The sequence below is a fragment of the Salmo salar genome, chromosome 13 (genome assembly GCF_965601325.2).
Source record: "Salmo salar chromosome 13, fSalSal1, whole genome shotgun sequence".
Classification (NCBI taxonomy): Eukaryota; Metazoa; Chordata; class Actinopteri; order Salmoniformes; family Salmonidae; genus Salmo; species Salmo salar.
In genome coordinates this window covers 76,486,104-76,501,045 of record NC_138303.1, presented here as the reverse complement: position 1 = coordinate 76,501,045, position 14,942 = coordinate 76,486,104, and the positions used below count along the sequence as shown (strand labels likewise).

The 14,942-nt window shown below is 42.0% G+C and overlaps 1 protein-coding gene across 2 annotated transcripts in view; it reads left to right on the top strand.

Annotated features, from left to right (window-relative positions):
* Nucleotides 1-2,966: 2,966 nt before the first annotated feature.
* The window catches only part of LOC106567664 (rab5 GDP/GTP exchange factor), a 43,389-nt gene continuing 31,413 nt past the window's right edge, over nucleotides 2,967-14,942 (top strand). The window contains exons 1-2 of one of the 2 annotated variants that reach the window (XM_045693535.2): nucleotides 2,967-3,077; nucleotides 14,465-14,679. In XM_045693535.2, coding sequence (XP_045549491.1) covers nucleotides 14,501-14,679 — 179 coding nt within the window. In that variant the 5' untranslated portion in view covers nucleotides 2,967-3,077; nucleotides 14,465-14,500. The remainder of the gene's footprint in view (nucleotides 3,078-14,464; nucleotides 14,680-14,942) is intronic. The other variant, XM_045693537.2, reaches the window with a different exon arrangement.

The following is a 14,942-nucleotide window of genomic DNA, read 5'->3' as shown; positions in this document are numbered from 1 at the left end:
GGTGAGGGTAGACAACAACACATGAACACATCCACCATGCTGATCCTCAACATGGGGGCCCCTCGGCTGCGTACTTAGTCCCCTCCTGTACTCCCTGTTCACCCACGACTGCGTGGCCGAGCACGACATTAAGTGTGCCAACAACGACGATGAGACAGCCTATAGGGAGGAGGTCAGACACCTGGCAGTGTGGTGTCAGGACAACCTCTCCCTCAACATCAGCAAGAAAAAGGAGCTGATCTTTGACTACAGGAAACATCGACGGGGCTGTAGTGGAGCGGGTTGAGAGCTTCAAATTCCTCTGTGTCCACATCCCTAAGAATCTATCATGGTCCAAACATACCCAACACAGTTATGAAGAGGGCACGACAAGGCCTCTTCCACCTCAGGAGGTTGAAAAGTTTTGGCATGGGCCCTCAGATCCTCAAAAGGTTCTACAGCTGCAGCTTTGAGAGCATCTTGACTGGCTGCAAGACTATTTGGAATGCCAACTGCTTGGCATCTGGTAGTGCGGATGGCCCAATATATCACTGGGGCTGAGGTCCCTGCCCTCCAGGACCTAAATACCAGGGGGTGTCAGAGGAAGGCCCTATAAAATTGTCAAAGACCCCAGCCACCCAAGTCATAGACTGTTCTCTCTGCTACGGCACGGCAAGTGGTACCGATGGACCAAGTCTGGAACCAACAGGACCCTGAACAGCTTCTACCCCCAAGCCATAAGGCTATTAAATAGTTAACCAAATAGCGACACGTATTATCTGCATTGACCCTTTTTGCACTAACTTTTTTGACTCATCACATTCGCTGCTGCTACGGTTTACGATCTGTCCCTTTGTTCCTAGTTATATGTACATATCTACCTCAATTACCTCTTCACATCGACTCAGTACTTGTACCCCTTTTATATAGCCAAGTTATCATTACTCATTTTGTATCTATTATTATTATAATGTGATTTATTTTTCTGTTCTTTCTCTATGTTCTTTTTCTTCGCATTGTTGGGAACTGCCCATAAGTAAGCATTTTACTGCTAGTCCGCACCTGTTGTTTAAGAAACATGTGACCGATAACGTTTGAAAATGTGATTGATTTAATTTTGTCCCGGCAGCCACAAGACTTCCGGTTTTCGATTTTTGCCTTTAAAAGTCTGCGTTAAAACTCTGTGTATGATAAAACATCTATATTTTTTGCAGCTTTGCATAGAGCATAATGTTACAATTATGTAAAACAATTATAACTTTTGGAGGAAAATCTACATTTACATTTAACAGACGCTCTTATCCAGAGCGACTTACAAATTGTTGCATTCACCTTATGATATCCAGTGGAACAACCACTTTACAATAGTGCAATAGTGCATTGAGTAAATGAATGTAAAGAACACAGCCAACTGGTAAAAAAACATAACAATTTAAAAAAAAAAAATCACCATTTTGATTGTATGATTCATGTTAATTTCCTCGTGCTATTGTTCAAAGATGCAATTTTGAAATGTAATGTTTAAGAAAGTCTTACTGTATTCGTGTTGTATTGCACAAACACATTGCACTGCCACTGTACAGGAATAACGAACAATAGTGTGTCCATAAACCCATGGTCCAGTCTACTCACTAGAGTCTAACTTGTCCTGGTGATCACATCGCTATTTTACGAGGCAATAATACGTCACACAATCACCAAAAAAAAAAACGAAACCACATCTCTGCTGCTTTCAGTCCAAAACCCTGTCCAAGATACAAACCTTTTGATGAATTGCGACCAGGGTGGGTTGAAGAATAGCGCTGTTAACCTCCGTGATAATCGTTGATCGGCTATAGGTATAATTGGGGTGATACTAACCTATAGCACTATGATCTTACTAGTATACTGCCGGAAAACATTTTTTTGATATATATTTGTCTAGCTAAAACGCTTGACCTGGTGCATGTTTTGGCACCTAATGCGGGCTTTGGGCTGATTTAAATGTCTGCAACCTGCTCATAATCAATACTATAATGTAGGTAATTTACACGTAGCTATGCCAGTCAGTTAATGTTTCCATTGTTTCTTTGAAGCAGTTAACGTTAGCTTTTCACTGCTAGGGCAAGACAAGAGTGCAAGTCTGTGGAATTGCGTTTTATTTCATACAGTAAACTAAATAGAAAGCTAATATAGTTAATTCATTGTTTTGGCATTTAGATATAGTCCTAAATTAGTCCGTCAGCAGAGTTAAAGTGACAGTACAGAAGTATGATTTAGACATGAGTTCCCCGACCTCACAGCCTACGCGTAGGTGCTGTTACCGAGTCTTGCTGTTCTGGCCTTGGTGGACCTCATCTGCTACTTGTAGAAAGGGGCTTGAAGAGGGGATTGGCTGTAATGTTTTCTAGGGATTCTAGTGATTAGACTGGACCCTGGTTTTATGGACACACGATCGATGTTTTTGCATTTACAGTGCAATATTTGTACCGTAGTGTCAAATGGCTCAATTTTAAGTCGTTTGACGTTATTTGTCAGGCCAAATGCATGTTTTGGCACGATTTAAATGTGTGAAAAGCGCAACTGGCTGATCATTAGATTAATGTAGGTCGTTAACAGGTATGCCAGTCCATTATTGTTTACATTGTGTCTTTGAAGTAACTAATCACCTATAGGCCTACAGTGTATTGAATGGAGTGGGTGGAGTAAAAAGTGTTGCTGGGCATTAAATAATGATCATATATAGATTCTACAGACCCTAGTGAGTAATCCCAACCCCACTTTTACTTTGGCACCTATAATAGTTTTCTATCTATAAGTATTTTGTGTATTGCACATGGGGCATTTATTTGACCGTGAAACATGTTTTAAAACTCACATTTAATGTTACTTAAATATGAACAAATATGAATCATTGTTAATGTTTAGACAATTTTTAAATATATCATGAATAAATACAGGTTAATTACACTTTTTCTACTATTACACGTAGGACTTTTATTTTGAGAATTTTCGAAATTCCGTGACCCTGAAGTACTTTTTTAGTGTTGCTGACGAGACGCTGATCCCAGCCGCACAGTCAGTGGCTACTGAAGAAGGTGTCTCGTCCTCTGAAAAAGGTGAGAAAGTAAGCCTTGTAAAGTTAGTTCTTGACCAGTTATCTAAGGCATGTTTGCAACAGCCAACACGTAAGTACGCATTTGCTAACTTTAGCTTACTAGCTAGCTAGACATAAAGCTACTCTACTGTTAGCATGCTAACACATATAGAACAAGCCTCGATACCGTAGTTAGGTCTGTTAAACATATTTTTAGTTATACATATCTACAGTAGCACGGTGGTTAGTTGCCTAGCCAGCTAGCTGTTTATTGTTATCAATGGGTTGTTGGTACGTTGTTTGACAAAATCTAACGCTTTTTGCCGAAACCCTATTTATGTTTGTTGTAACCTGTAACGTTACACGCTCCCCTCTCTCCGGCTTATCTTGTGTATTTTTGGTTGTTGCAGGCGTCATACATGATAACGTCAGCTAAATAACCAGCCAGGCTCCTGCTATGTTGATGGCTTAGCTAGTAGCTACAATCTGTCATATACAGGTGAGGTATCCACCTCCTGCTTGAGGGGGACTCAACCAGGGTTTAACCTATATACTGACAGTCTTGTTTTGAGTGCACATACACACTCATAGTCCTCAAGCTGCAGCCTGCAGGTGAATGGTTTCTTTGTTTTGAAGGACAAGCTGGCCTATCTCAATTTCTTCTGGGGAAATTTCCAGTGACTGGAGTTAAATTACAAAATCAATATTCAGGAGCCACAACCTGATGTACATAATCTGCACACTATAGATAGGCTACACACAAACTGCACATGACACACAGCTTTTAAAGGGATATTCTATTTGGTTGGTGAAGTATGTTGATGGTGTTGCAGTGAGATGTATTATTTCATTCACAGTCACTCCATATAGTTTTAGTCACTGCCAGGAAAGCTTTCTGGTGATTTAACAATAGCAAGTAAACCATCTCAAATATAGGCTAGGCGCCATTGTCCCCATGGGTCGTTCCATGTCATTTCAGCAATCCATGACACCCAACATCTCAGATTGTTCTAAAAATAAATTCTGTAGTTAGAAACAGATACGATTAGCATTCTTGCAACATTATTTTATTGAAATATATTTTGATCTCAGAGTATTGTTTCTTCATCCTATGTAATGTATTTTGTTGTGAATTTGGGTTCCTTAATAACACATAGAACAGCACCATCTAGTGGTCCAAACCTGGTAATATCAGGATTTAGGATGGAACATAAATTACTAAACTCAGGGGAAAAAAGAATCGTCCCTTTTTCAGGACCCTGTCTTTCAAAGATAATTTGTAAAAATCCAAGTAACTTCACAGATCTTCATTGTAAAGGGTTTAAACACTGTTTCCCATGCTTGTTCAATGAACCATAAACAATTAATGAACATGCACCTGTGGAATGGTCGTTAACCTCTCTGGGGTATGTGGGACGCTAGCCACTCGCCAACAGCCAGTGAAATAGCAGGGCGCCAAATTCAAAAATCTCATAATTCAAATTTCTCAAACATACAAGTATTATTCTCCATTTTAAAGATAAACTTCTCGTTAATCCAACCACAGTGTCCGATTTTCAAAAAGGCTTTCCGGCGAAAGCATACCATTAGATTATGTTAGGACAGCACCTAGACAAGAAAAACCACACAGCCATTTTCCAAGCAAGGAGAGGCGTCACAAAAACCAGAAATACAGCTAAAATTAATCACTAACCTTTGATGATCTTCATCAGATGGCACTCATAGGACTTCATGTTACACAATACATGTATGTTTTGCTCGATAAAGTTAATATTTATATCCAAAAAACCCAATTTTACATTGGCGTGTAATGTTCAGAAATGTTTTGCCTCCAAAACTTCCGGTGAATGAGCACATCAATTTACAGAAATACTCATCATAAACATTGATAAAAAAAGTTATGCGTAGAATTACAGATAAACTTCTCCTTAATGCAACCGCTGTGTCAGATTTCAAAAAAGCTTTACGGCGAAAGCACACCTTGCAATAATCTGAGTACAGCGCTCAGTCACCAAAACTGTTCACCCACGACTGCGTGGCCATGCACGTATCCAACTCAATCATCAAGTTTGCAGACAGTGGTAGGCTTGATTACCAACAACGACGAGACGCCCACAGGGAGGAGGTGAGGGCCCTCGGAGTGTGGTGTCAGGAAAATAACCTTGCACTCAATGTCAACAAAACAAAAGAGATGATCGTGGACTTCAGGAAACAGCAGAGGGAGCAGCCCCCCATTTACATTGACGGGACAGTAGTGGAGAGGGTGGAGAGTTTTAAGTTCCTCGGCGTACACATTACGGACAAACTGAAATGGTCCACCCACACAGACAGCGTGGTGAAGAAGGCGCAGCAGCGCCTCTTCAACCTCAGGAGGTTGAAGAAATTCGACTTGTCACCATAAACACTCACAAACTTTTACAGATGCACAATCGAGAGCATCCTGTCGGGCTGTATCACCACCTGGTACGGCAGCTGCTCCGCCCATAACCGGAAGGCTCTCCAGAGGGTAGTGAGGTCTGCGCAACGCATCACCGGGTGCAAACTACCTGCCCTCCAGGACACCTACACCACCCGATGTCACAGGAAGGCCAAAAAGATGATCAAGGACAGCAACCACCGAGCCACTGCCTGTTCACCCCGCTAACATCCAGAAGGCGAGGTCAGTACAGGTGCATCAAAGCTGGAACCGAGAGACTGAAAAACAGCTTCTATCTCAAGGCCATCAGACTGTTAAACAGCCATCACTAACAGTGAGTGGCTGCTGCCAACATACTGACTCAAGTCAAGCCACTTTAATAATGGGAAAATTGATGTAATCAATTTATCACTTGCCACTTTATATTATTTATTTTAGATAATGTTTACATAACCTACATTATTCATCTCATATGTATATACTGTACGCTATACCATCTACTGCATCTTGCCATCTTGATGTATTAGATGTATCACTAGCCACTTTAAACAATGCCACTTTGTTTTCATAACCTACATTACTCATCTCATATGTATATACTGTACTCTAAGCCATCCTGATGTAATGTATCACTAGCCACCTTAAACAATGCCGCTTTATATGTTTTCATACCCTACAATACTCATCTCATATGTATATACTGTACTCCATACCATTTATTACATCTTGCCTACGCCGTTCGGCCATCAGTCATTTGTATTTTTATGTACATATTCGTATTCATTCCTTTACACTTGTGTGTACAAGGTAGTTGTTGTGGAATTGGTAGATTACTTGTTAGATATTGCTGCATGGTCGGAACTAGAAGCACAAGCATTTCGCTATACTTGCATTAACACCTGCTAACCATGCGTATGTGACAAATACATTTTATTTTATTTTGATTTGACAAGCCATACAGATACCCGCCATGTTGTGGAGTCAACAAAAGTCAGAAATAGCATTATAAATATTCACTTATCTTTGATGATCTTCATCAGAATGCACTCCCAGGAATCCCAGTTCCACAATAAATGTTTGTTTTGTTTCGATAAAGTCCATATTTATGTCCAAATACCTCATTTTTGTTTGCGCGTTCAGTTCACTATTTCAAATGCAGACAAAGTCCAGACGAAAAGTCAAAAAAGTTGCATTACAGTTTGTAGAAACATGTCAAACGATGTATAGAATCAATCTTTAGGATATGTTTATCATAAATCTTCAATAATATTCCAACTGGACAATTCCTTTGTCTTTAGAAATGAAAAGGAACTCAGCTCGCTGTCACGGCTGCGTGTGTGACTGAGCTCATGGCAGTTTTCCAGACACCTGGTTCAAATAGCTCTTATTCTCTCCCCATTCACAGTAGAAGCCTGAAACAACGTTCTAAAGACTGTTGACATCTAGTGGAAGCCGTAGGAAGTGCAATATGACCCCACAGACACTGTATATTTGATAAGCAATCACTTGAAAAACTACAAACCTCAGATTTCCCACTTCCTGGTTGGATTTTTCTCAAGTTTTAGCCTGCCATATGAGTTCTGTTATACTCACAGACATCCTTCAAACAGTTTTAGAAACTTCAGAGAGTTTTCTATCCAAATCTACTAATAATATGCATATCCTAGCTTCTGGGCCTGAGTAGCAGACAGTTTACTCTGGGCAAGCTTTTCATCCGGATGTGAAAATACTGCCCCCTACCCCAAAGAAGTTAAGACACTAACAGCTTACGGACGGTAGGCAATTAAGGTCACAGTTATGAAAAATGTAAGACACTAAAGAGGCCTTTCTACTGACTCTGAAAAACACCAAAAGAAAGATGCCCACGGTCCCTGCTCATCTGCATGAACGTGGCTTAGGCATGCTGCGAGTAGGCATGAGGACTGCAGATGTGGCCAGGGCAATAAATTGCAATGTCTGTACTGTGAGACGCCTAAGACAGTGCTACAGGGAGGCGGGACAGACAGCTGATTGTCCTCGCAGTGGCAGACCACGTGTAACAACACCTGCACAGGATCGGTACATCCGAACATCACACCTGTGGGACAGGTACAGGATAGCAACAACAACTGCCCGACTTACACCAGGAACGCACAATCCCTCCATCAGTGCTCAGACTGTCCACAATAGGTTGAGAGAGGCTGGACTGAGGGCTTGTAGGCCTGTTGTAAGGCAGGTCCTCACCAGACATCACCGGCAACAACGTCACCTATGGGCACAAACCCACCGTTGCTGGACCAGACAAGACTGGCAAAAAGTGCTCTTCACTGACGAGTTGCGGTTTTGTCTCACCAGGGGTGATGGTCGGATTCGCGTTAATCGTCGAAGGAATGAGCGTTACACCGAGGCCTGTACTCTGGAGTGGGATCGATTTGGAGGTTGAGGGTCCGTCATGGTCTGGGGTGGTGTGTCACAGCATCATCGTACTGAGCTTGTTGTCATTGCAGGCAATCTCAACGCTGTGCGTTACAGGGAAGACCTCCTCCCTCATGTGGTACCCTTCCTGCATTCTCATCCTGACATGACCCTCCAGCATGACAATGTCACCAGCCATGCTGCTCGTTCTGTGCGTGATTTCCTGCAAGACAGGAATGTCAGTGTTCTGTCATGGCCAGCGAAGAGCCCGCATCTCAATCCCATTGAGCACGTCTGGGACCTGTTGGATCGGAGGGTGAGGGCTAGGACCATTCCCCACAGAAATGTCCAGGAACTTGCACGTGCCTTGGTGGAAGAGTGGCGTAATATCTCACTGCAAGAACGGGAAAATCTGGTGCAGTCCATGAGATGCACTGCAGTACTTAATGCAGCTGATGGCCACACCAGATACTGACTGTTATTTTTGATTTTGTTCAGGGACACATTATTCCATTTCTGTTAGTCACATGTCTGTGGAACTTGTTCAGTTTATGTCTCAGTTGTTGAATCTTATGTTCATACAAATATTTACACATGTTAAGTTTGCTGAAAATAAACGCAGTTGACGGTGAGAGGACGTTTCATTTTTTGCTGAGTTTAGTTTCTCGGAACAGGGGGACAAAACATCACTGAATTCGCTGGGCATACATTACATTGGATGAAGAAACAATACTCAAAGCCGCAGCTCCATACTACTTGTCAGACACAGAGAACTGATACTATATATTCTTATTTGGGGTGGGATTGATGTGGGGGTCCGTGGGTGGCTTTTGACAATTTCTTTGGATTCCTCATGTCTAACTCATTGTTAGAAAAATGTTAGTCCAAATCACATGTTGGGTATTATATTTGAATATTATAAATGAAAATGGCCAATTTTGGGTGCAATCAATTAGCTTAATTTTTCACATTCTATTTCAACAAAATAATTTCAGAATGCTAATTTTGTGTTTGTTCAGAAATTGTTTCTGTTATAATCTGAGATGATGGCTGGCAATCCTCTTTCTTGTGCTTTTTGAGGTGGAACAACCCCCACCTAAACCTTATGTGTTTGCAGTGGTAGAGCTAAGCTGATGCCCAACCCTAACCTCTGTTTTTACAACAATCTGCTAAGGCTTCAGAGATGTAGGTTACTCTCAGCACAGTTTAGCATACTTTTAGAATCCCAATGCAGTGAGCTTGGGGAAGCACCTCCATGTCTCCTTCCACTATAATGTGTGTAAAGTTGACCACACGGTGAATCTTGTTGTCGACTGTGTATATGGGTGTTGGAAACAGTCACGTGAACTGTTAGCTTCAGGCTGCATTCTCTTTAGCCTAGTCCCTGTCCTTGTTCCTGACCACATTGTGTTCTCTGAGCTCACACAGCAGTGTCAGCAGCATCACACTGAAATATTTATGCTTTGTCTGCTTTCTGCTGTGTAGTGATAGGTCCTGTTACCTACAAGTCACTCTATTGCTGTATGTGCATATTATACTGGGCAGTACTGGATATGGCCCCCCTGTAACGAGTCACCTTGTTCCTCCATAAGTAGGGTTGCAAAGGGTCGGAAACTTTCTCTTGTGGCATATTTTGGTTAAACTATCCGCAATTCAATGGAATTGCAACCCTCTGCATGCACAGTGCATTCTTCCATCACATGTACAGCTGATTCTCAAGATCTTGCACACTAATGAGATGCTATTGAGCCCACACTACTACACTGTCTGAGCCAAGGACTACATGCTTTCTGGTAACTTTTGATTACTATACTGGGTGGGGTGAATATATTTTATATTAGCTAGTAAATAGTAGCCTACAGCAAAGTGTGTTTAAATCATTTATAACTTGTTAACAATTTCTGCGAGTTAGTTTTTGCTACCATGTGGGTTTTAGCCTGCTGAGTGTTAATTCACCTGTTTCCATACGTTTCATTTTAAAACATTTGTCATTAGTGATGCAACGATATGACATTTTTGGCCGATACCGATATATTCCTTGCCAAAACAATGATACTGATAAGCGATATTTAAAATTTTAGCGTTTTTGATTCTTTTTTAAGCAGTTTGGTATAGTTAACACACACACAGATGCAGCGGTCTGAGGCACTGCATCTCAGTGCAAGAGGCGTCACTACAGTCCCTGGTTCGTATCCAGGCTCTATCACATCCGGCCGTGATTGGGAGTCTCATAGGGCGGCACACAATTGGCCCAGCATCGTTCGGGTTTGGCCGGGGTAGGCCATCATTGTAAATTAAGAATTTGTTCTTAACTGACATGCCTAGTTAAATAAAGGTTACACACCTCACTGGCCCAAAAATTAAGTTGGCATTTACGTATGTCCCCATTACCAGTAAAACATCATCAAAAGCTATTTATGTTACTTACTTGCTGTTTCGTTGTTCATTTCTTCAGTCGTTACATTCTCAACCAGGATTTCTATGGAACGCCGTTTGGGTCTTTGCGTGTCAAAAAAGACGCGTGTTAAATAAGCTTGTTGCCCAATCAGGATATGACTGCACGTCACATAATAATTTAACGCATTCATTAAACACTTTCATACATTGTGTAGTTATTACACATTGATTACACTATCACTCGTATTTCATATGTCACAACGATTCATCGATACGTATGCTATGATGCTGGTGAAGTTGTCTTGCGCACCTATAGTGCTGGTCATAAAAAAAAAGAAGCTAGCTAGCTCATGGATACAAACAATGTTCTTCAGCAAAAATATAGCAAAACCACATGTTTCAGTAGCTATAGTTAGCTAGCTAACTATATAGCTAGGTGTCATAATCTAAAATAGCCCTAATTTACAAGACGGTTCTTATTTGATTAACGGTGGTCGGACCCATCTATGTGAAGCTAGCCACAATAGTGGACTTTGCGGTTAGCCTTCAAAATAAAAGTATGTTTGAGCCTCACTAGCCAGATGAAGCTAGCTGGCTGCTTATAACGTTAGCTTTGGGCAACATGGTTAAGTAGCTGGCTAGCTATTAATTTTCATGAACTGAAGTTCAATTTCAATAGGCAAACAACAAGTGGCAACCTAGCTAATACTTACTCACAAGGATTCCTAAATCATTGCTAAGAATAATAAAAATGATTGCAGTTTATACTGGTCATTGTTTTCAGTCTGGTTGTATTGGTGCTAGCTAGGTACCAAGCTAAAGCTAGCTACCCCAGAAGTTGTGGTTAAACAAATAATGCTTTATTAAACATCATTCGTGGCCCGGTGTTGGCTTGTTTGCAGACTTTTTTTTGTACAGCTTTGACAGTGCTACTGTATCTTTTTTGACACGCAAAGACCCAAATGGCGTTCCATAGTATGCATGTCGTGAAGCTAATAGCAGTGACGCTATTACTGTGTAACTCCGGTAGGGCAACATCTGAAAAATAGCGCACTTGGTAGAGCGTACCGGTGCTCGACCAGTCGACGAAAGCCAATATCACCCACGACAGAGAACGGTTGATTGTTAAGGACAATGAATTCCATTATCTTGGCTTTAATGGATTTTGCCTTTGAGTTGTCTCGCTGAAATTTTCTTACTCTTTCAAATGACTGCTCGACTTGTTGACTGCTCGATCTACCCAGCAGACATTGTGGGCTAGGTTAGGAATGCTGTGTTGCACGTGTAGCGCAAAATATCACGTGGTGTCACGTGCTTACGTTATATAGGTATATACGGCAGTTTTTACATCGGCGTCCGGCCGATACCGATGATGGCATTTTTAGCTAATTTCGTCCGATTCCAATATGTTCACCGATATATCGTGCATCCCTATTTATTATTTATCTTACAAAGGAGTTGTTTAATCTATCTGCGTAACTATTTATCTGTACATGGAATTGTATTTTTTTTTATTCCATTATTTTTAAATATTTTTAATTAATTTAACATTTTTTTTTTACTCATTTTTGTCATCTTTACAGGAAAATGCCACGGGCACGATCTGTGTGGAGACATTTCACTGCAGCTAATGTAGAAGGAAAATCTGTGTACATTTGCAAATACTGTGCCAAATCATATGTCAAGAATGCAACAAAAATGCACAATCATCTGGCCAAGTGCATAAAGTTCCCTCAACGCTCACAACAAGCAACCTCTGACAAAAGTCCCTCTACTTCTATTCGAGGTGAAAATTATGAATCAGACACTTTATCGATAGCAACAGCTCATGGTCCTCCTGGAATCTGAAGTTTTTTTGACTCAATGGAGGAACGTAGTCAGAGAAATGCTGATGAATGTCTTGCTCGAGCTTTGTATGGAACTGGTTCACCTCTGATGCTCACAGGCAATGTGTATTGGAAGAGATTTCTGAATGTTCTTCGCCCAGCATACACCCCTCCAACCAGACATGCTTTATCTACTCATTTGCTGGATGCAGAGTTCAACAGAGTTCAAGTGCAGGTCAAGCAAATCATGTGGAAAGCAGACTGTATGGCAATCATCTCTGATGGGTGGTCGAATGCTCGTGGGCAAGGAATAATTAACTACATCTCCACCCCTCAACCAGTATTCTACAGGTGCACAGACACAAGGGACAACAGACACACCGGTCTCTACATTGCAGATGAGCTGAAGGCAGTCATCAATGACCTTGGACCACAGAAGGTATTTGCACTGGTGACAGACAATGCTGCAAACATGAAGGCTGCTTGGTCTAAAGTGGAGGAGTCCTACCCTCACATCACACCCATTGGCTGCTCATGCATTGAATCTGCTCCTCAAGGACATCATGGCACTGAAAACAATGTATACACTCTACAAGAGAGCCAAGGAAATGGTTATGTATGTGGAGGGTCATCAAGTTACAGCAGCAATCTACCTCACCAAGCAAAGTGAGAAGAATAAGAGCACCACATAGAAGCTGCCCAGCAACACCCGTTGGGGTGGTGCTGTCATCATGTTTGACACTCTCCTGGAGGGGAAGGAGTCTCTCCAGGAAATGGCCATATCAGTCTGCCGATATGGACAGCCCCATCAAGAGGATCCTCCTGGATGATGTATTTTGAGAGAGAGTGGTAAGCAGCCTGTAACTCTTTGAAACCTATTGCAGTAACCATTGCACAAATTGAGGGAGACAATGCCATCCTGTCTGATGTTCAGACTCTGCTTGCAGATGTAAGAGAAGAAATCCGTACTGCCCTTCCCACTTCACTGTTGCTCCAAGCAGAAGAAACTGCAGTTCTGAAATACATCAAAAAGTGTGAAGACTTCTGTCTGAAGCCCATACACGCTACAGCGTACATGTTGGACCCCAAGTATGCTGGCAAGAGCATCCTGTCTGGTGCAGAGATCAACAAGGCTTATGGTGTCATCACTACAGTGTCTCGCCATCTTGGCAAGGTTCTTGGCAGTCTGACGAAGTACACTTCCAAGCAAGGGCTTTGGAATGGAAATGCAATATGGCAGTCGTGCCAACATCTCATCAGCCACCTGGTGGAAAGGACTTTGTGGATCTGAGGCTCTTTCCCCTGTTGCCTCCACCGTCCTCCAAATCCCACCATCATCAGCCACCTCTGAGCGCAACTGGTCCTTGTTTGGGAACACACACCCCAAAGCACGCAACAGGCTGACCAATACAAGGGTTGACAAATTGGTGGCCATCCGGGCAAATTTGAGGCTTTTTGAGCCTGACAATGAGCCATCCTCAACAAGGTTGGAAAGTGACAGTGAAGCTGAGGCTTCAGAGTCTGATGTTCAAGAGGTGGACATTGAGGAGGTCCAGGGAGAAGACCTGGACGCCTGAGAGGAAGACAGTCTAGAAACTAAAGCTTTGGTTATCATTTTACAGATGTATGTTAAATACTTTTGGGAGATGCAATGGATCATTCAGTATTCCCTTTCTTTTGTTGTTCAGTGAAATCATCCCATGTGAAGAGTCAACTCATTTAATTAAAGTTAAATTCGTAACTGAATTGTTTTTTTAATTTCTATTGGAAGGATTTAATACTTTGCAATTATGTCTACTTATGATAAGGTAAAAGGTTTATGTTTCTGTCTCCATATGATATGGCAAATATATCCAATTCAAAAAACATATCCATTCTAAATGGTATTGATATTAATTTGCATATATTCCCACGGAAAGTTCCCACCTCCTGAATATTCCCCAAAATGCCATAAGGCATGGGGTTGATTTTTTTAAAAAAAAATTTCATCCAGGAATGGAGCTTGTTTGATTGGAGAGCAGTTCTTAGGTCTGAATGTTCTCAGTATTTCTGGGCTTGATGTGTCTGTGCCTCCTTCCTTCTGGAACATCAGGGGTTTGTGGGGGGGTGATTCATCTTGTCATGGTATATTTAGTTAAATGGGGAAAAGCCCATGGACTTGAATAAGTGTGTGAAAATGCTCAATCCAAAACTGCATTGACTGATTGTCAAAACTTTGGCCATGCAAGCCTTAGTTAGAGAAGGTGGTAAAGGTGTAAGAGTAAAAAAAAAAAAAAGATAACTATAGGCTTAGCTCAATGTCCCAGATGGTCTCAATGTCTTCCTCAATTTCATTGGTGTGTGAACAACAATTAAAATGTCATCTTTCCCCACCAGCCAGCTCTTATAAGTTCCCTCCAGCCAGGCAGCTAGATGAGTCAGCGGAAGGAGCGCCGCGGGATCCACGTGGACCAGTCAGAGCTGCACTGCAACAAGGGCTGTGGTTACTATGGCAACGCAGCCTGGCAGGGCCTGTGCTCCAAGTGCTGGCGGGAGGAGTACCAGCGGGCCCGGCAGAAGCAGATCCAGGAGGACTGGGCCCTAGCTGAGAAGTAAGGAAGAAATACTCCTAGTCCTGGATCAATGGGCCTCAAACTGGGGGTGGGGTGTGATGATGGAGGGGTCCATAGATAGTTGGTGGGATGACGTAGGATGAAATGTAGGCCCACTTGTGAAATGTTCTAATCAATTGCGACGTGTTGTCAGTGCTGGGGTGCATTCCTTCCTCAGTGGCAGGGTAGATACTTTTACATCACAAAGTTTCATGTGTGATGCCTCACTATGTTGGAATGTCAACATTCAAACCCAGGTCACT